The sequence below is a fragment of the Chaetodon trifascialis genome, chromosome 1 (genome assembly GCF_039877785.1).
Source record: "Chaetodon trifascialis isolate fChaTrf1 chromosome 1, fChaTrf1.hap1, whole genome shotgun sequence".
Taxonomy (NCBI): domain Eukaryota; kingdom Metazoa; phylum Chordata; class Actinopteri; order Chaetodontiformes; family Chaetodontidae; genus Chaetodon; species Chaetodon trifascialis.
This window is the reverse complement of record NC_092056.1, coordinates 18,173,386-18,196,743: the sequence shown is the minus strand read 5'-3', so window position 1 is coordinate 18,196,743 and position 23,358 is coordinate 18,173,386. Positions and strand designations below refer to the sequence as shown.

The window sequence follows — 23,358 nt, the reverse complement described above, 5'->3', positions numbered from 1 at the left end:
GAAGACTAGAAGACAAAGAGAAGAGTAGAACAAGACTAAAGACAAAGAGAAGACTAGAAGACAAAGAGAAGAGTAGAACAAGACTAAAGACAAAGAGAAGACTAGAAGAACTCAAAGGCAACTGAGCACAAGACAAGAAGAATAAAACTTGAATAAGAATGACTGTCCATTGCACGCTGCAGATGATATATTCGCTCCCATAGGCTATCGCGTCTGTGAGATGGTTTGCAGGCAAGCAATGTGATTTCACCTCAATCACATATATTTTAAATGAACAGTTTTCATGGTATTTCAAGGTCGTTAACGTGTTAGACAGCTCTTATGAATAGATGACAACATTCAACAATAATCGTGATAACAATTTCTAATACTCATCCCGCTACTGTCTGTGGTAAGAATGTATGCGTGTGTGTGTGTGTGTGTGTGTGTGTGTGTGTGTGTGTGTGTGTGTGTGTGTGTGTGTGTGTGTGTGTGTGTGTGTGTGAGTAAATATTGGGTGAAAATGGTAAAAACTTGGTAAAAATAATCCTGTTGTCCATCTCTAGTCTCTTAAAAAGGAAACTCCGATGCCTTGTTGAGGGCAACGTCCTTAGTTTAGCAGAGGGATTCCTCTGTGCTCCCAGTCCAGCTGGGAAATGTAATCTATCAGCGTGAACTGGGAATGCCCCGAGCTACAAGTCAGCCCAGAACTCCTCGAGGAGGCAGTGAGCTCCTCATCGTAGCTACATGTATACACAGGTTCATTATTTTCCCTCACTACCCGAAGCACATAACATAGCTGTCTCTTCAGCACCACAGTCTGATACAAAGTAGGCACTGGCACTGCATCTCACCCTCACCCTATGACTTGTAAGTGGTGGGCTTGAAATGGTCTCCTGTCACATTTTTGAGTTGTGCCGAGCTGAGCCACAGGGGTCACCCACCCAGCCGCCGGGCACTTGCATCTGACTAGTCTCAGGCCTGTCCCCAATGTCTCTATAGCAGGTGAGATTTTCTAGTGCATTTTAGAATCAGTTAAAGTGGCCCATGATGATAAATGTGAATGAATGAATGGTGGCTGTTTTAATACTGGTGTTACTTCCCCCTTAAAATCAGATGCAGATCTTTATTATTTAATTAAATAGCAATGAAATTTAACCAGGGGCGATTACCTGAGATGATGCAGAAGATGTTCTGCCTGTACAGTTGTATAATAGCTGTTAATAATTGAATGTCAGGTTTTACAGCCCAATTTCTGAGTGGCAATTATAGGCCCTGAACATGCTTATGGCCAACTTCTCCTTGCTCTTAGCACCCTCTCGCTAACCTGCTGCTGAGAACCTTGAACTCTTATTGATTTGAATCTTCATCCTGAGCCCCGCATTAAAATGCTTGTTCACGCCTCATTTTTTTTTTCACAGTAAGGATATCTCAAGCATGAGATCATTCCATGTGTTAAGTGGCACTCACTCCTGTTTCATCCAGACTAACTTGGTCTGCCTGTGCTTTTCTCTGACCCAGAAAACGCTTAGCACAGCATAACTCTCATGTGTCCGAAATGCAACTGCTAGCACGAATTTTAAAAACTCATGAGTCATATTTCCACCCATTTTAATTGACATCAGTGGTGTTAGTCCACGTCTGAACCGATTTTAAAATTCTTACAAGTCAACTGATATGGGAGTAGTGGACTAACAATGGCTCCAATCTTTGCCCGCCATTATTTCTACAGTATCAAAACCATCCCGTAAAGACTTTTTGTTGTTTTAAAAGGAAAATAGACACATCAGCAAATCTCAAGGGTTTCACAAAGCTGGTCACCTGCAAAGAAAATGTCAGTTCCTGATACACCACCACTCCACAGGCGAGAAGATCTTAACCGTGAGAGCCTGTGTGATTCTAGACATCTTTGGTCAACCGCTTGCTCAACTCCCAACCTTCAGTTCACCTTCATGGAAATGCTGATCAGAGGCCACGATAATTACAATGAAGCACTCAAAGCTGTGTCAGTCCATGAATTGAAAAGGTACAAACCCCCACTGTTATTGACTAGAGGGAATGCACCCCAGCTCTCAATAGGCAAGAGAGAGCAGGGTTGAAGTGGCAGTGCCCTTTTCAAGAGAAGAGAGGAGGATTTAAGGGAAAGAGCACGTTTTAAAAGCCTCAAGCACAAATTCCTCAAATTCCTCCTTCAATTTAACAGTGTCTGTCTTGAAGTAATGATCTCTCTACTACAATATTGTTATTGCCGGCAGATAAACCTTTATACTTCTGGTGTGAAAAGGTTGAGAATCATTATTTGGTAACTAACTGCTCTCAGTATCCCAGATGACGCAGTCAGTGGGGTGAGTAAAAAGATATAGTACAGTAATGACATGGTCCGACATGAAAGAATACTACAATCAAAGTAGGTTTTCAAATGATGTTCTTCAACTTACAGTACCTTTGACAACATTAACGTTGCTGGGACTTGAGCAGTTCCTATGGCAAAAATAGCTGAAATAAATGTTTTCAGTGAAAAATCTCTCATAACTGAACCAAAACTAAATAAAAAAGAGTTTGCTAACTTCTTCACCATATTTGCTTTTTAAGGTGATGACATGTCAATTATGTTCACAGCTTGTTCTGCTGCCCACAAGTCATCAAAAACTCAGTCATATTATTCCAAATAAGCATATATTACATTTGAAGTTATTAGTCTGCGCTTCTACTCCACATCTGCCGGTAAATACTTGGTGATTCTGTGTCTTTATAGTGCTGGCCATCAAAGCATGGGGATGTTGTATATTAGCAGCCAGTATTTCTTGCTTCCATAGTCAAGCTGGAGAGGCTGAGGAGAGCTGGTGTTTAACAGAGTGTAGCTGCTACAGTGATTACTCTATTTTGCAGGTGATTGATTAGAAGCACTGCTGGAAATGTCACTTGGCCTGCTAATATATTTTCAGCAGGGGAACATAGGAAAGGCGGTGTTAATACAGTACATTTTAATGTGTTTCAACCGAGGGAGCAGAGCAAAAATGTAACTTTTAGAGGCTTGAGGGTTTTTTTCCCAGCTAAATGTGGATTCGGTCTCAGCTTACGTCGCTGTATGCAGAATATGTTTTGCTTTTGCAGTGTTTGGTATTATCCGTACAAACCCAAGTTTTAATCCATTGGTGTTGTTTACTACGTAACTTGTGATTCTACAAGCCCTGGTTCATTAGGCTGTGGTTTATTCTATGGTATTCTCTGTGTTGTAGAACAAAGTGAAGTCTGTACTCTGATTGCCCTCCTTCACTGGTGATCGTTGGGAATTAATGCTGGAAACATCACTGGCTGGCACACTTAAAAGGGAAATCCAGCATCCAGAATTGTCAAGCAGAATTCAGATATGTTGTTCTCATTATCTTGGACAGTGCAGTCATTATTTGAGATGATAAACAGCTCTCTGTCCCAAAGCAATAAATACAGCAATGAAAGCTCAGACGTGTAGTACAGTATCTTTGGGATGTAGAGTGCAGCATGCTGCTTTGAATATGAAGCAAATGACCCTTAACCGCCTAGTATTTAAGTTTAAGGTATGCCCTTAAGCTTGATTAACTAGAGTCCAAGTTGGACTGATTATTGATAGTTAGTTAGCACTATTGAAACATCACTGGACAAGCTAATTCATATTAGTGCGTGAACACACACTGGTATCTCATGGCTTCCTAATGTTCTGTATACGAGTTTATGTAGTATTTTATGTTGCAAAGTGAATTCACTCTACTACTGAATTGAATTGAATTAAAAACTGAATCATATAGGAGGAAATGTGTTATTAAAAGCCATGTAACCTCCATATCCCCACTGAAAAGCGATTCATCTCCATGTCAAAGCTAACTACTTCAGCTGGCAGCCGACCTTTTTGGTAACTCTTTAAAGGGGAATTACGCTGAAAATCAATGCTCCTCTTACACATATCCCAAAACAAAATAATGAAAATCAATTTAGAGGGTGCAGTGGGTTGGACCGAAGGTGTGCTCAGAAGGTGAAATACCCCTTTAATGTCTTTGATTAATGAGTTAGTGCTGCTGGAAATGTTGCGTTAGCTGTTGACACATTAAAACAAGGAGAGCACAGCAGGCGGCAAGGGGCCTACGTTCAGCTTTGGCCCTCGGCCACAGTTGGCCAGGAGCCCCATTAGTGTTTGGTTGGTTAGAGTTATTATGTACTACGTGTCAGTGAAGCTGTTAATACATTTACACCATGGGAGCACTAGCGGCGCTGGGGAGTCCATTTACCTCAGGGGCTTTGGCATCTTTCCAACAGCAACAACTCCACATCAAGAATCACAGATTAAAGGAGTATGGCAATTGCTATTTGATAATATATGCACATCATGGGAACTGAGGAGAGGTGTTAATGGATTATGGATTGCACCTATTGAGACATGCTTTCAGCGTGAACTCAGGGTCCCAGCAGAGGTGTGGATGGGGAGTGATTTGTTCAGACAGAATGGTGGTTTGTGACCAGGTAAAATGATGTTTTCTGCGCTTTTCCTGAACATGACGAGTCGAAGGTGAACTCTGCTATAAAAGTGCCAATCTGCGGCTGCAGCGCAGCACCCATTGTTGAGTTGTGACTGGTGGAAATTGACTTGCTGGTCAAGACCTGTTTTCTATACTCGAAAGTTAACTGAGTGGTGCAAGTGACTTGGGACAGAATTTTAAAATGTATTTAGAGGATGCAGAACCTGACTGCATTTCACCGACCTGCATTTTGCATTTTGAGTCGAAGCGGAAAAAGACTGCAAAAATCTCTTCATTTTAAAAAGTTTACTCATCTGCCAAAGTTTTAATCACTCTGAAAGATGAATTTTCTCAAACAAATTTCAAATGCTAACATCTGTCCAAATCCCTGTTTGGCAATATGTGCACACGGTCTGACATTTGTTCTGGTTCCGCTTGGTTTTAACTTTACAGCCCCCTGGAAACCAAACAAGAAATTAGTAATTTTTGCCAGGTATGAAGAGCTAGATTTGACAAAACATCTGTTCCAACTTTGGCTTGTGGCAAGTTACATGCTGTGGATACAGATATAGTTCACTCCCGTTGTTCTGTTACTGTCAGGTAACTAGGGGTCATTTTCCACTCTCATTCCACGTGTTTTCAAGGAAACAGCACCACACACATGACATATTAATCAGCTGGAATAAATTCATAATGTACAAATGTCAACTAATTATTTTTTTTACATTTATTTTCAATTCATTAATTGATTTTACTCACAAAGCATGGTGATTGTTTATGATTCTTTTGTATGTTGTTTTTATCTGCACTGTACTGTTTTACTGCTGATGGAATCCAGGCATGACAGCCATGTTAAAAAAAAAAAAATCATCATTACTATGAGTCCATGATTTAATGTCATCCAACTAAATTGATCTTTCTATGTGGAATTTAATTATGGTGGTTTGCTTTTATCCAGTACCAACTGCTTTAGTGCATCAATAACAACACATTCAAGGAGCTGTTTGCTTTGCTATTTTTAGCCGATGGTTAGGTAATAGGCATAGCTGTATACTGTATTGTGGGAGAGACGGCATTGTAGAGGGACCTTGCCTAGGATGTTTTTTCAGCAGTAGCTGTTTAAGGCCAGACCTCTGACAGACGGAGATATGGAGAATTCAATGCAGACAGTTCTGAATAACAACTCAAAAAGACATGACCACATCTCGAGTTATAGTGAGTAAAGGGTTTGCATTTTGAGCAAGAATTTGTCTTAGGCTTGATCTTTGTACATATGCCTGTTTGGGTAGGCTTCCTTCACAGAAACCCCAACGGGATTCCTCGTCCCCTGAGAGAGACAAAATGTTTTACTGTGTTGCGAATGCTCAATGACATCACCCAATGTTCTCTGAAGAGCCTGAGGAGCCTCTGCCTAACTCCCAGCTAATCCAACAGTGGGCAGAGGTGGAGCATGGGAGGAGCTGAGGCGGGCCAAATGAAACCTTTTTGCTGAAACCTAGCGGTTAGCTGTCACTTAGAGTGGCCATGCTCATACTTATACGTTATTATAAGCCTTAATATAATTTAAACAAGTGAGTTCTTTAAAGATTCAGCCACTGTACAGTTGCCATGAATGTGGAAAATAGCTATCGAGGCCATGCTGTAAATATTTATTTTTATGTAATATGTGGTCTATGGGAAATGATTCACTTTTGTTGCTATCCTCAAGTGGCCAATCGAGGAGCTTCTGCGTTGCCTTCATTTTTTCAGGCCTGGAATAGAAAAAAGCAATGCAAACATGTTTTTTTTTTCCTATACTGGTCAGACCTTTCTCTGGTGCTCACACAGCAAAGTGTGGAGATAGGTCTGGCTATGCAAGACTAGCTTATCATTTAAGCAGTCTCATGCCATACAATTATCTTGTTGTGTGGCAATAATGGAGAAACTGTAGAAACTTAATGAAAAAAAGAGACCAACTGCTCAAAAAGTCACTAAAATCGGGGTTGACCACAGACAGGCAACAATTCTGTCATGCTAGAAACCTAGTAACTCAAACCCTACATAAGGCAAAAGCCAAATTTTACATAAAAATCATAGAGTCACAAAGGTAATGGAAAAAAGGTCTGGGACTGTGTTAATAAACTCACAGGCAGATTAAATAATAAAACCAACAATACCCTTGGATTGAAAATTAATGATGGTCTGGTGAAAGATCCCCTCACTCTTGCTAAAACACTAAATGCATACTTCATAAGTTCTGTCACCCAAATTGTGCAACTGTTTAGACCTTCTACATACACACCCTGTCCTATCAAAAATGACCTCCCTATTGTTAGGTTAGAGGAAATCACTGAAGCAGAGGATGGAAAGATAATTAGATCTCTTAAATCCTCAAAAGCCAAAGATGCTTATGAGCTGGATAGTAACTTTCTAAAAACAAATGCTGACCATTTCATAAAACCACTCACACATCTGATCAACCTGTCAATCAGTCAATGCACTGTCCCACCACAATGGAAGGTTGCTATGGTTACACCTTTCTTTAAATCGGGTGCCAAAACTGATATGGAAAACTACAGACCCATAAGCATTCTCCCCATTATTTCTAAGGTGGCTGAGAAGTGGATTGTCAGTTTAATCACTAAACACCTGGATAAAGTTCACACCCCTCTGCATCCCATGCAGTTTGGTTTTCGAGCCCTGCATTCAACAGAAACAGCCACCTGCATGCTCACTGAAAAAGTGAGGCATTTATTAGACAGCAGTCCCTGTGCCATGGCAGTGTTTCTTGACCTAAAAAGAGCTTTTGATACGGTGGATCACCAGGTCCTCCTGTCTAAACTATCCCACCTTAACTTCTCTATAGAAACTATTCAGTGGTTCAGATCCTACCTATCAAATAGAAAACAATGTGTCTGTGTCAGGAATGTTAAATCCCCCTATCTCAGTTGTTCTGTTGGAGTTCCGCAGGGTTCCATACTTGGGCTATTATTGTTCTCTCTGTATATAAATGATTTGCCAGATGTGTGTAATAATGTCCATTTCCAGATGTATGCAGATGATGCCGTTGTCCTCACTCATGGTAAAAGCTATAGTGAGGTGTCTAAGACACTAACATCTGTCATGTCCAATGTTCAAGAATGGCTCACTGCCTCATGTCTGTACCTAAATACGCAAAAAACTGTTTGTATGGCTTTTTCTAAAAGACCTGATGTTCTGCAAAACTCCAATATATTTCTGAGAGGGGAGGAACTCAGTTTGGTGAGAGAGTTTAAGTACCTCGGAGTCATTCTAGACCTGACCCTATCCTACGAAAAGCATGTGAAAAAAGTAAGCAAAACAATTAATCTCAATCTGAGCAATTTCAGACAAATAAGATCTTCATTAACTGAAGAAGCAGCAAAAATATTCATGCACTCTATGATATTCTCACATATTGAGTATTGTCTCACAAGTTGGTCTTTTATGGGAAAAACCATACTTAAACCAATTGAATCTCTCTAGAAAAAAACCCTGAAAATTTTTGACAAAAAATCGTTCTCTTATCATCACTGTGACGTGCCATAATCTACTGAGCTTTGACAGTCTTATCACGCTTAAACTTGCATGTTGTGTGTATAAGATTGTGAACGGATTGGAACCTCCACCCCGAGTCAGTTTTTTGAACATAAATCCACCAACGGTACCAACACTAGAGCTACTACAAGAGGAGACTGCGCAATTCCATTTAGGCGCACCTCCTTCTCACAGTCTGCTCTGTCAGTCAGAGGCAGCAAAATCTGGAATGGCCTGCCAACTTCCATAAGAAACAGCTGTTCTTTTCTTATATTTAAAAGGCATTTAAAAGACTGGCTCAAGTCCAACCAGACCTGTAATCCTTGTTAACTCTATGTACCTAGCTTCCCATGCCGCTGCGCATGTTCCCTCACAGACATACGCAGTGACATGGGTAAACCATAAGAAGCACCGCAACACTTTACAAGGTACTACCTCTTCTCAAGTCACTTTAGCACTGCAGCACTTTAGATATGTACTACTTCTTCATAACTCATCTTGCATAACTCCCAACAGTAACCCGTGTTCTGGTTTTTGCATTGTTGCACCTCTATTCTATTTACTCACATCTGACAGCTAACCCTGACTCCAACAATTTCTACAAGCAGAGCACTGCAGCACTTTCCATGAGCACCGTTGCACTTTATGTCTATGGTTTCGTTGTGTCTCTCAACCCATCTTAGCACAACTCCAACAAGAAACCCTGCTCTGGTCTTTGCATTGCTGCACCTTCATCTCAATTACTCATCCCTGACAGTTCATCTTGTTTTTAATGGCACCACACATAATGGTTTTTGTTATGTATAACTGTCTGCTGTATCTGTCCCGGTAGTTTTGTATTGATTGTCTCTCTCTCAGTACCTTGATATGTTGTATTTTGACCTCAAATTCTATCTCTCCTATGTACTTGTTTTCTGTTTTGTTCTGTTTTTATTATGTATTATGACCCTTATATGCCTCAATGGCTCTTAACACCATGCCGGAGGACTACAGTTGGAAACTAGCCTTTGGCTAACACTGGCACATTTACAGTAATGTATGATTGATGTGCGCTGTCCTCTTTAAATAAACTTAAGAAAAAGAAAAAAAACAAAAAAAAACAAATGAAAAGGTATAGTTTACTTCCAGGAGGGAAAGAGGAATGTAGAACACATCAAATGAAAAATAAGATACAATTGTGTAAGTACGAGACACTGATAATAATTATTTCTTAATAATTTAACAATTAACACTCCATCACCCACCCCCTCCTCTCTCCCTCACTTCCTTATTCCATCTCCCCTCTTTTACTTCCTTCATTCGTTCTTTCTTTCCATCCTAACACGACTTGTCTGTCCCCTCTTTACTCTTTCTTTGTCCTTCCACATTCCATTCTTCTCTCCCGTTACCCCATTACTGTCAACCCTTAGCCTCACTCTTATCACCTTTTGCCATTACTCCTGTGTCACGTCACGATTAAAACGATACCCTGCCCTAGAGTTGCCATAGCAACACACTGACCTGCCTTAAGGATCAGAACAGTGGGGCAACATCAGTCACTTGTAGTTGACACACATGCACATATGCGCGCGCGCGCACACACACACACAGGAACATGCAGTTTTGTGTCTTTGTTTCTAAGATTTAACCAATTTTCAGTGATATGAGAATGTTGTATGTCATACTTCTGCATTTAGAAGTTTCATCCCCACAAAATCAGCTTTAATGAGATAATGAAAAGCCTGCGCTGTCCTCAGGCTGTGCGCTCACAAAGAGTACGAGCAGTTCATAACACGTCCAACCATGTTTGTATTCTGACTGGTACAGAATTATAATTTGTGTGTGTGTGTGTGTGTGTGTGTGTGTGTGTGTGTGTGTGCGTGAAATAACCCCGAATGACCTCCTCTTTCAAGTGGTTAGAATAAATGAAATTCAGAAACAAAGGAATCGTTCAGAATTAAGTAATCAAAATCATTATGCTACTAAATATAATTGCAAGCGGCTAATTTGAACTTTCCCAGGCATGAGGTTACAGCTAAACAAGGGTGTGTAGTCCTGATTAAAAACAAGGCAAACAAAATGTTGTGCACACAGTCAGTATTGTTCTCTGCATCTACATTGTAAATATCTGACAGTAACTCAAAGTAATACTCATTATTGATCATTTGTAATCGGAATTTGTCGTGACTATAACTCACTTGCTGTCTTATGAATATTGCTCTAAACATTGTAGCCAAGGGGTAGAGCCAAGTTCAGCCAAACGACAGTTTTTCCAGCACTGCTCACTGAAAGCCAATGCAGAATTGTTTGGTTTACAGTTAAGAGCTAAATTCATTACGACTGACCTTTGAAATCTCCTGGGTATTAACCTCTGCTTAGACCGATAGACCCGGCTCTATACCTAGAAGAATCTGACATTATCTGTCGAATCGATGAAAATCTTCCATTACACTAAGGCTACAGAATGGAAACATAAGTTTCATGTTACCTGTATTTGTTAGTGTTATTCAGCTTCTTTGCTTTGAAACTGTTGCTGTTAGAAAATATCTCATCTTTATCTGTTTTTGTAAGATACGAATCTGCTTCTTTTGAATTAGAAAGATTAAGTATTGAGAGATAACATTTTTATTTTTCATCTTCTTCGGTAACTTTAACGGACATCATTTCAGCACCAGGAGCTGTCCTTATTATGACCTGTTAAACAGCCCCATACATGCTTCGGTGGCACTGTATCTGCTATCTGAAAGATGTATTTATTCTTTTGAAACTAAATTTGACCCAATATGCGACTAATATGCATGCTAATAAGCAACAAGTTAATGGTGAATGTGTGTACCGTAATATAAAGTGTCACCCTTATTACAGTCAGACAAAAATGTCTTATTCCTTTAGATGCAGTCATAAGGCCATCACCTACATTGTACATGTATAGGAAATCCTCTACAAGTGCGAGCTGTCAGCTGTCCCATCTTGTCAAAGTGAAGCTGCAGCGGTCATCACTTCATACATATTGTATCTCACATCCTACATTAGCACTGCAGGTACAAATGCAGTTTGGTTTGGCACATAGAAGCAAAAGAATATGCTGTGATTCAAAAGTCGAACCTCAAACCAGACTGCACTGTTTAATATTAGATGACAGAACAAAACAAAACTTTGCTGCCAAAATGTAAATGGTTTCTCAAAAATGCAGCTCTTGTTAAGTCTGAGATTAGCTGGATACTGATTACAATGGTGAACACTTTATCCTTCCAAAGTACCCTTTCAGCCAAATGAGAGAATACCTTTGTGCACCAAGCTGACACGCTAAAACGTGCCAGCCCGGCAGACCCAGGACTATACGGTCGTGAGTGTGACTAACCACAAATGATTCCTTTCATTCTCTTCTCTTCGTTACTTCTCTCCCTCCCTTTGCTCATCCTTCAGTCAGTGCTCTAATCTCTTTCTTAGTTTGGGTTTTTGAATTTGGCTGTGTGTCTCACCTTGTTAAAACAAAGCAGGCAGCATGTTTGCACAGAGGACGGCATGGTCAGCTGAGTGTGAGTAACTTGCCTCTGATGCATGACTTCATACAATTCAAATAATGACTCAATTAGAGTAAATTATACATGTTTAGGGCTCGCTGTAATTAGTTCACCTCTCTCTTTTCCTGTCTGACTGGAGTCTCCATCTCTCCCCTTTCCTGTCTCTTCCTCTCCCTCTCTGCCTTCCTCCATCATCCTGTCTGTACTCTTCCCCCTCTTCTTCCTCCTCTCTCCTGTCTTCATCTTGCTTTCTTTTTTCTCCTCTTCCTCTTTGTCTTCCTCCCACCCCTCCCGCTTTCCCTCTGTCCTAGTTCTCATGGTCTCTTGGTGAAGCTTTGTCTAATTACCATGCTAGCGTTTAATTGGAGCAGCATACACAAACACAGGGATTGACTGACTGAATACCCCTTATATGTAGACACACTGCACTGCGCATGCACTGTGCATGCACACAGGCACACACACACATTAAACAAGCCATTTGAATACACATTACATGCACACATTACACACTCAGCAAGTTAACATGCTCCATTTATACAAATACACAAACACACAGTGCACACCAGGGTTAGATACTGTGGAGTTTGTCCAGGTCGTACTACAGCCACCGATGCCCCTTCTGTAGAGCTAAGGCGCGTTGGCTACAGTCATACATTGATTTTGGCCTAGTTATACCATGAGCTGTGTTTAGCTGCTCCCACTGTAGAGCTGTCAACTAAGAAGTGACAACAACAGATGCACATTGGCAGAAAAATGCGAGCCAGACATCTAAATACCACACAGTCACTTTCACATAATATGTGAAATCCTAAAAATATTATTTTTAGGATTCTAGCAAACCGTACATGCTCATCTTTGTAATGATGCTGGCCGTCAGTATTTGGTAACTTTGCACTGTAGTTGGATATGTTGGAATATTGATATTCCGAAATATATTTGACATATTTAGTCCCGTTAATCATCACATATTGGATCAGATCATTCAAGCGTAGTACTGAATAGTTTTAACTCTTCAGGCAAACATTCTGAAAAGGTAAATTTCCTCTTTCATTGAACACGCTTTTAGCTCATAAACATATGTGACCTGTGATGTCACAAATAAATTCATTTTAAGGGGTTGCAAGCTAAAAAGGTAGATCACTCACCGAAAGACAGCCACAATTATTATGAGATAAGCTTTCTGTTGTTCAGCTCTTGCTGGCTGCATGGCTCGTCTGTGATCGGTTGATTAATTTACTTTTATTTAATTGTATTTTTTATGTTCTCTTTGTAATGTCAAATATGATATAATCTGAAACATTTTTCTGCTTTTTGTGTCTCTGTGTTTCAGTCCTGCCCAGCCATACGTGTGGCACCCCCGGCCTCATTCCAAACGGAGTCATTCATGGCTCGCGGTACAACATGGGGGACAAAATCCGATACAGCTGTGAGTCAGGCTTTGTATTAGAAGGACACAGTATCCTCACATGTATTGTTTCACCTGGCAGTGGAGCACAGTGGGACTTCCCATCACCATTTTGTAGAGGTAAGATCTTTCTTTCTTTCTTTCTTTCTTTCTTTCTTTCTTTCTTTCTTTCTTTCTTTCTTTCTTTCTTTCTTTCTTTCTCATTTCTGTAAATGCCTAGCACCAACTCCAATAAGAAAAGTAAATTAAAACATGAGAAAATAAACTGTCTAATTGCTGGGGTCATGAGAATTGAAGGACCTGAACATGGGGTCACAGGCAAGAGGAAGATGAGAAGCCTCAGTGCATTGATTACTGAACGAGATGGAGCCCAAAATCCTCAAGTAAAGCCCATCTAATGGTTCATTAGTCTACAGACAAGGACAGATCTGTCCAAGTTTGATTTGATGGCTGAACAGCTCAGCTCAGGGATTCAGTATCTTCTGATAAATCTCTGCAAAACCTGCTTTATATTTTTAGTGTTTTTCAGACGCTTCAGTTCAGTGATTTGATTTTTTCTTTTTTTCTCTCATGTCTCATCAGTATGCTATTCCCATTGTTTTCACATTAAGCACTTTGATGATGATGTAAAAATGACAAAAGAGTTATTATTTTAGTTGTAATATTCCAATTAGCAAATGAAATGACTCCAAGAATTACATGTTAATTCATGAACTGAAATGAGAAAATAAGCTCTTAAAAGTGTTTGACAAATGAAGAACAAGCTGATAATAACACATATATAAACAGTTTTAGAAGAATGCACATGAGAGTTAAAAATCATAGAATTGAATCAATAAAACAGATGAACAAAGAAAGGATTATTTTGTGTGAAATATGAAAAATGCTTGTGTATGTTGAGTAGTTGTCATGTCTTCTCATTCTCTGTCCTTCTACCTCGCTCTCTCTCCAGCGGAGGGAGCATGTGGCGGTACGTTAAGAGGCACTGCAGGCTCAATAACCAGCCCAGGATACCCTGCAGAGTATGACAACAACCTAGACTGTACGTGGTCAATCCTCTCCGAACCCGGGGACACCATAGCTCTGGTTTTCAACGACTTCTTATTAGAGGATAAATATGACTTCCTGGAAATCAGCGGGACAGAAGCACCAAGCATATGGTGAGACTCGTTTCATACACCTTCCGCAGTGTTGAGTAGATAAGATGGAGGGCACGCGAGTCTGTGAAAATCAGCAGGGGGAACACGGCAAGTGCTAAGTGAGACGAAAATGAAAGCAGACACACATAACCACCTCTGACATTTGAGAGGTGAGTGGCATAGACATAAAAACACACAAAGAAAGTGGCCACTGTAGCCTTGTTCTGTAAATTAGCAGTACACCACTGTCCAAGAATTAGTCGCCTCAAGGCTTTTTCCTGCTGTTAGCTGACTTGTTCACATTAAAGACAACAGTTGTTGTTTTCACTGCAATTTTCTCCAACTTGTATACTTTCAAGGGGGGGCATTTAATATTAAAAAGAACTAATAATGTTGTTGGGGAGGACAGATACGACTACTGATTGATTAGATGCACGGGCGTCCTGTTGATTTTCCTGATTTATTCAAATCACACAGGGAAGGTGATAAATTGTTGTTTTCACTCCCATTTTCTTTGCTCGCATTTGAAAATTGGCACTCTGTGGTACCAGAACACACTCTGGTTTTTATATTTAGAGCACTGTTGGTATCTACCTTGGCCCCTTCAGAACGTCACATATCTCCATTGAAGGTTTAGATGTGTTTTTGCAGGGGTGGAGGCAGCCTAATGGTTAAGCATCCAGGGTTGTCACTGAAGCTGCTAGAACTGATGGGAACGCTAACGTTGAGGGGGGCGTTAAAAAGTAGTTTGGCCTCCCTCAGTAATAACAACACAGACCTGTGTGCCAGGTCTGATCAAAACTCGACAGTAGAAGACTGATTGTTTTGAACGACTCCTGGGTGTGTGATGTTTTTAAAGCAGCACAAGGTAGAAAAAGAACATACACACTTACAAACCTCTACATGATAACTGACAGTACATTTAAAAAATTCCTCAGCAGTCTGTGTTCTCCTTTGTTACACCACATTTGATGTTTGCTTTTTATGGAAGATTAGCTATTTTCTGCTTAGCTGAAAAGGAATGATTGTTTTCATAAAAACACCAATCCAATCAATTCATAAACCTCTGTGGTAACCGCTGCCACGTGAAATGATCTTCTTTCTTTGAAATGGAGAACCATTTGCGACATGTCTCTGTTTAAAAAATAGAAGGCAATCACTCTTTCCCTTCCTAGCTTATCACTGCTGAGGTGTCCGAAAGGATCCGCAAAACTGCCCATGGTGACATGGCATTTTCAATTCAGTAAATACAAACGTCTGTGTATCGAGGAATGTTTGCGTCTGGGGAGATAATGCGATGAGGCAATGTTGCGTAACAGCGACAACACGGTTTAGGAATCTTAATCTTTATTATCTTTTCCAACTTGCAAATGTGAATCCTAAAAACGCATCCATAGATCACCATGCATTGCAGAAATGGCCTGTGTCCCATTTTTCACGTTCTCCTGACTTCAGCTGATGGATGACATTGTCTTCCATGTGTAGAAAATGGTTCATGATTGTGGTGCAACCTGCAGAAAAAGAAAATGGATAGGACGACAGATAAATAAGTGGAGTGAAGGAGGCAGAGAGGATCGCACCAGATGGAAACAAAAGGAATGGAGAATAATTACACGTTTAGTCCTGTCACCAGCAGAGCGGTACACATCATGCATTCTCATGATACAGTGTGTGTGTGTGTGTGTGTGTGTGTGTGTGTGTGTGTGTGTGTGTGTGTGTGTGTGTGTTTATGTGTGTGCGTGCGCGTGTGCGTGAGTGCGTGCATGCGCACGTGTGTGTGTGTCTCGGTGTCAGGTCTTAAGTGGCCCTCTGACTGTGTGAGCTCTTGCTCGTTTCTCGAGGCTCTGACAGATTACACACTCTCCAGTGCATGCCCACACACACACACACACATACACCCATGCATGCACGCACACACACGCATATCTTGTCTCTGTCAGTATAACATTCAAGGACCACTGTCAGCCCACCATCTGCAATGCGGGGGGAAGACAGGGTGTGTAGTGGAGAGCACACCCAACATTTTGTCAAATGGAAAACAGCGACTGCAACAGCTGAAGCCTTTTGACGTGAGTTCAGACTGAGCAAAACATCTCTAAGCATTTTACGCGATGAGGTCGAAAATGTGTTTCGGAACAATAGATAAATGACAATACGGACAGTTCATTAAAATATATTTCCAAGGTAAAAGTTGGTAGATTCCATTATTGCTTCCACAATAATATGAACTGATGTGAAATTATATTTGTGTATAAGAAAGTCATAATTTACCAATCAACTACAATACAAGCTTATTTATTTGTGGTATTTTGTTTAATAAGAGTCATGTATGTATTGTTTCCCATTCAATATATCAGCTTCAGGACAGATGCAGAGGCAAAACAGAGAGGGTGAGAGAGAGGGGGCACACTGCAAAGGTCTCAGGATGGAACTGAATGGAAGATGTTGTAGTTATATGGTTTCCATCTTAGCCGCCGTAGACGCCTTTTATCTTTAAAAGAAAGTTCACTGATCCTTCCTAAAACAATGGAATTTTATAAAAGTAGATGTCAATAGGCTTCTGCCGTGCACAATCTAATCCATCCCTAAATACTTTTCTCCAGAGGTGGGATTAAGAGATGATTGACATTTTGGCTGAGACATGTGGGCAGGTCATTGTGAAAATGACTGACACCTGACAGGACCACTGTGACGGGTTCTTCCTGTTTACCCAGAGCTTTTTCTGATTGGCTGTCCCAAAAGCAATTTCCTGTTTCATGTTCCTGTCCGGTAGCTGGCAGGTTGAATGTCAGGTTGACTAGCTGTTACTCGCACACACATACCCACACACAAACTCGGACACACACACATAAGTAATTGTGTCAGGGCTATTTGACTTTTTGATTCAGCTCGACAAAGTGAATGATCCGATCTCGGTTTGTCAGAAAAGAATTATGGTCATCGCATGTTTTGTTATTCTTTTCTTGAGATGAAATTTTTATTCCTGCAGACAGTTTTATGTAAATCCTGTGTTTGGGCCTATCGCAACATTTATAAACTCTAATTTGAAAGATTATGTCCAGGATAATCTGACAGTGGTACCCAGTTTTCTGGCAACCAACCTGTCAGACTGTAATACTTTGAAACCTGCCTGCTGAGTTGAGTCATACTGGCAAAAGGCAGCAGTTACTGGCTAATGTGAACTTTAGATTTCACCTCTAGGCAATTGTGTTCAATAGTCCAATGGCTTTATCACACTGTATGGCTTACAGTATGTTTATATACATATATAATTTCTCTATTTGCAAGTAAAATGTCAACAGGTCACACAGCTGCTTCTGTATGCACCCGAGGAGGTCATCAGTCCCTCTCAGTGCAAGTATTTGCTTGTGTATTCCATTAATCAAGAAGACAATACTGATTAATCTGGAAAACAAGTAATTTGAGCAGAAACTTTCATCTGAATGACGATTGAGACATCTTGTTTTTTCCATCTGTCTGTTTCATTTCATGTCCTGATCATGTCACAGCTTCCTTAAATTACACATTTAATTTCAGACTGATATCCCATAAATAGGCAGAATATTCATCTTGTCCATATAAATATCATTGTCTGATATAAAATAGCATGGATAAGCTCTAATTGTACACAAACAGGAATGTACCCAGGATATAACGAGGCAACTTTTCACAGTTTTTACAGAGGCCTTGGTAGGTGTAGCTGAATATGAAGACACATAAACAGCTTATCATGAGTAAAGGCTATAGTTCTATAGGCTGTTATCAGTAATAGTGTTACAGTCATTATCTTCAAATGTGAACAGATTTTCTTTCCGATTACTTCAAATGAGCTCTGTTTATCAATTTCAGTCAAGGTCGGGTCTTCCCTGCTTTAAAGCCCTCTCCTGTCTCCCTCCTCACCTTTACCCTTCCACCCATTTCTCCTTCCTTCCCCTTTCCCTTTATTCTCTTCACTCCCTCCGGCTATCCCTTCTTCTTTCTCTTTCTCTGGCCCTTTTTTGTCCCCCTCTCCTCCGTGATCTTTGTCTGTTTAAAGTACAGGACAAAACTGGAATACTTAAAGCCCAGCTGTGTTTGTACTGTCATTTTCTTTACCTGAATTAATTCTTTCTCTGCTAAAGGCCAATATATCCAAGGACCACAACCAACAGTGATTAATCACGTTTTGTTCCTTGTTGCTGAATACATTATTCACATTGATTTTTAACCCAGTTGCCAGTGCTGAAAACAGAAGAACACACCTTAATGTACAGTACTGTATCATCACCACAATAGTCTAGGATTTTTAATAAGCCGTGGTTTGCTCGGCTGATTTAAAGAGGATGATGGAGTTTTCACATTACATGAATCCTTTCCCCATCCTATCTGCTCCAGACTTCTAACTAAATGAAAGGCCCTAATTGCCAATTATTTCTTTAATTGAGTAACAGGGTCACTACACATAGCACATAGTGTAATGAAACTGTTACCCACAAATCAGGTCTCCTTCCTGAGAAAACTACCTTACCTTAACCACCTTAAGTCCTAACATACAAGCTTTCAAAGTAATGACAATGATGGTGACTTGCCATGACATTTTGTAAAGATATTGAAAATCCACATAGGATAAATTGTAATGACTTTCGTGTTGGGAGTGAAATGTCATGACAGATTCAAATCAATTGCAATGAAATTTGCCAAACATCCTTCATGTCTCCCTCAGGAAGAATTGGAATTTGTCTGTCTACTGTCACTAACATTACAACTAACTAAAAAATCCCAATTTCAGTCAAAGTCCAAAATTTATTTTGTTCGTTACATTATGTGCAAACCAAATAAAAATCCCTTTTACTTTTGTTTAGTGCTATTTTGCAAATGTTAACATGCTAACATGTCAAACTACAGTGACATGTTACACTACACTACACTACAGACCATTGTACGTAAACATGGCCTGCTAAACATTAGCTAAACATAAGCTAACATTACCTCAGTGACAGTCATGTTAAAGTCTGTGAGAAACGCTCCACAGAGCTGCCAGCATGGTCGCAGACCTCGAGTCTTGTTTAATAGATGAGATTTTTGTTTTGACTTATCACTATGAAGTAAATGTTGAACACACAGTGTAATGGCTACAGCATAATGACACCACTGGCATTCAGATTGGTTTCCTGTAAGTCTTGCTTTAACTGTATAAGTGTGTGTTCCACTGGGCGTGATCTCCTGGGAAGATGAAGGCTTGATTTACAGCACGTAGGCTGACTGGATCAATCTACTTGTTAATATGAAAATCAATAGACAGAAAATATGCTATCATTGCACTCCCAACACCAACATCTGCTAGAGGTACTTTAGGGAAGGCAATAATTAATATATTAAAGTGTTATCATATAGCCAATCTATGTTATTACTCTATGTACATTGTGACATTTGTAAGGGAAATTCTCCTTGTTGCTTGTTGAGAGTTGCTAATTCTCTGAAGAATTATAGACTCGGTGTGATGAATCAGGTCTCTTTAATACATGCAGCATGGAGGGAAGACTCATGCAGAGTGTTCTCTGCAGATCTCCACAATGTCTTGGCTTTTATACTTTTCAACAAAAGGACAGATGGTTATCACACACACCTGGTAATCATAAACCTTCCTTCAAAGACAACGACCATTTGGGGGAGTTCACTCATCCGTTTCTTTAGGGTTTGTACTATACCATAAACTCCTCAGGTACAGTGAATTGTACCTTTACCTTCCCCCTCTATCCAGTGTCCCCCACTGAATGTCCTTTGATGTTCTTTCTCCCCTCAGTGACAAAGGGCCATAAAGAGTTTTACAATTCATACTGTAGACTGATTCCCAGGATTAGTAAGTCATCTAATTCCTACACATTTCGCTTTGCCGCTTCAGCACACATACTTCTTTCTTCTCTATCATTTCCAGAGTGGTGTTGATCATTCTTTCACAGAAATGTGGAAACAAATGCAGTGTGCCCTGTGTTGTTGGTAGCTGCTCGGTTCCTAGGAAAACTGAAAGTGTTCCAGTTCCCTTTGCGACAGCAGCGGCAACAATAAGACCACCTGGAAATGCTAGCACGCATTGAAAGTTCACACGTTCGTATTTAACTGATGCTACCTTCAGCAGACTTCAATAAAGTAAAAAAGAAATCATTGTTATGTGAACACACAAAATAATTGGTATTCTTCCAGACTACAGGCCAGTAAGTAAACGTGCTATCACATGAATGGGTTTTGTTAAATGAGAGGCAGTGAAAATCTCTCCACCAACTTGCACTGTTTTGTATTGGGTTGTATTCCATTCTCCTCTCTTTTCTGTTACCTCTCTCTCTGACTCCCCCCCCCCCACACACACACACATATGCGCGCACAGTTTCATTTTTAATTACTTTATTGGCAGCGATAGTAAAGTAGAAGCAAAGTAATTTCCATTGAACCATCCACTTTCTAGTTGCTTATCCAGGTCATTTTCTAGTCATCTAACCAGGACAAAATCCATTCATTCAGTGGCCACAGAGCCACCGCAGCACACACATCATCTTTTTGACTTACTGTCTTTGATGCACACAACTACCTGTCCGTCTTATGGATTACATCTGTGGATAAAACTTCCTGAACTTCTTTCCATGAGGCACTTGCCCATGTGGATCAAGCAAACAGCTGTGATCTCAGTCATGAAGCTGTTGACTCTAATCCCAACCAAATCACAGTTTGTAAACTTGTCCAGCAGGAATCCAAGATGGTGTTCTGATGAATTCAGAAGGACAGCATCATCTGCAAATAGTAGAAATGCAAACTGTCAACTTCCTCTCCCTGTTTAATACAAATAGAAGGAAAGGCAAGGTATGCCCTTATCAGAGTCCACGGCTGGCACAGGTTTGCTTGAACAAACTTGCTGGCTCTGACGCCCTGAATGTCTGCAGTGCATCCCACAGAAAACTCTGGGGATCACAGCTGTGAGCATTTTAGAAAACCCCAGAACACACATAGACAAGATTAGGAATCACTATCACTGGTGAAGAAAGTAGATATTGATAAGATAATGGTACCTTTTTCCACGAGCCCACATTGCTCCTCATAAATGTGAGGTTTAACAGTCAGCCAGATTTTTTATTTTTTTTTTTCTGGCACCCTGACCTTGGTATGCTTTCCTAGAAAAGGTTTAGTCGTGTAATTCTTTGATCATTTGAACACACCCTCCAGACCCCTGACTGAAACTTGGGGATGGCTGGCCTTGTCTGCCAGCTCAAAGGGCACCACAGCAGGCCTGCAGCATCTGTGGATGAACCTTATCCATCCTCAGTGCCTTGTCATGAAGAATTCAGTCACATCTACCAAAGAAATGGGCCCGGACTTTTTCCACCCTCTTTCTAACCTGAATCTTTTCTTTCTTCCCATTTGCCCTCCCCTCATGTTGCTCTGTTACGTCTCGTTTCACTCCTCCCTTTGAGTCCCTCTTTTCTGACCCTCCTCTGCTTTTTTTAACCACCAGCCCTCCCTTAGTCTCTTTTCTCCATTTTCAAACACCTCTCTTCTCCTGTTATTCCATTTACATTTTAAATTATGTTTACTGGCTCCATGTTTGTCTTTGTGAAAGTGTATGTCTGTGTGCGACTTTCTGTTTGAGTGTGTGGGTGTGTTATGAGATTAAAAGTACCGGTGTACCAGGGTTTTGCACTAAGCACTTGGAATAAACAGCTATCTGTTGTGGATAATGTGCTTTCCAACTTTTCTGACTTGTATCCAATCATTTATTTTTACAGTGCCTTTTTGTCATTTTGCAGATCCTCACACCCACAGGAATTTTCAATAAGTGTAGCAGCGGAAATAATGTATTTCCAGCAATACAAGCAGCCAGTAGGTAGGGCAAGGTCTAAAGCAACAGGAGTCATGTTTCCATCCACTTATTTCTATGCGACATTGAAGTGTTGCATTAGAAAAGGGTGATTTTTGCAAAAAGGTTTTTACGCTCACTCGAGGTGAAGATGAAGAACAAGAAGCTGTTTGCACCGTCCACATCCTTCTGGATATTCCCACGTTGCGCAAATCTGTGTATGGGTTTTTCTCTTGTAGATGGCCAAGGTGACTGGTTGTGTTTCCTCATCTTCTCTGAGGTTTATTGGTGGTTTTGTTTCTGGTTTGTGACATCTGCTTCATTACAGACATGCATAACATAGCCTATGAAACCAACTTGGTGGAAATGCGCCTAATTCACATTTCCCATTTTTCTTTTTTGCAGTATTTCATATTTGCTTGAGATGGCAACATGGTTTGTGCCTGCACAGAAGAAAGTTATACCTCAGTGTCTTTGTGATGTTCCTGTATCACTAAAAAGCTAGTGGTCTAACAAGAGGGAAGTGCTACAGCGAGTACAGATATCCCTTATTTGCCTCCGTCTATTCTCTGTTTTGTGGCTTGTCCTCTCTTCTTCTACTGTCTCCTCCCCTCAGGTATTTCAGCCCCTCCTTTCCTCTTCTCTCTTTTTTACAGTTCTGCACCCTCTCCTCTCTGTCTCTCCCACCTCTTTGTTTTATCCTCATATGTTATGTGAAACTTTCTTTTTTGTCTTTTCCATTCTCCCATCTCTTCTCCCCGTCCAGCTTCACTTACTTTCTCATTTATCTCTATCCTTTGCAATCTGGTGTTTATAATGTCCAACCTCATTCACACTTCCTTCCTTGTGTCCCCTGTTTTAACTTCTGCCCTCTCCTTGCGGCTTGTGTAACCTCTCTCCTCCTGTTCATTTAATTTCCTGCCCTCACCTCCTCCTCTATGTTTTTCATCCATCAGTTTTCCTCTGCAGGTTTTTTCTGCATCCTTTTTCTTCTTTCTTTCACCTTGTAAGGTCTCCTCACATTTCTCCTTGTCCTGTAACCCGCTTTACTGGTTTATATTCAAGCTGTCCTTCATTATCTTTCTCTCCTCTGCTCTGTTCCCCCTCATGTCTATCATTTTCACCAGCTTAGTCTTCTGTCGGACTTCTTGCAGCCTTCTCTTCTCTTCTCATTTGCTCTTTCTTCTTTCTTTCCTTTCAGTTCGTGTCTCATCCCTCTCTCCTCCTCCTCTCTGACCTCTTGTCTCTCCCTCATTCCAGTGTCAGGCAGCTGGCCAGTCCCCATGAATAATGGAAGAGATGCAGCACATCTCTCACTTTTATCTATATCTCTTTCTACTTTTCATATTTCCCCATCTTTTTTGTCCTTCCCAACACACAATGACTGTATTGCTCTCATTTAAACTTATTCGTACATCAAGATGCATCCTTGAAGCTCTATCCTCAACCCCAAACTTAGGTCTGACTGACTCTAAGAAAGCCA

General features: G+C 40.5%; 1 protein-coding gene across 2 annotated transcripts in view; it reads left to right on the top strand.

Moving 5' to 3' along the window:
• Positions 1-23,358, top strand: part of csmd1a (CUB and Sushi multiple domains 1a) — a 384,251-nt gene that overhangs the window by 178,333 nt on the left and 182,560 nt on the right. For both annotated transcript variants that reach the window (XM_070970309.1, XM_070971096.1), the window contains exons 4-5: positions 12,840-13,034; positions 13,867-14,074. In XM_070970309.1, coding sequence (XP_070826410.1) covers positions 12,840-13,034; positions 13,867-14,074 — 403 coding nt within the window. The remainder of the gene's footprint in view (positions 1-12,839; positions 13,035-13,866; positions 14,075-23,358) is intronic.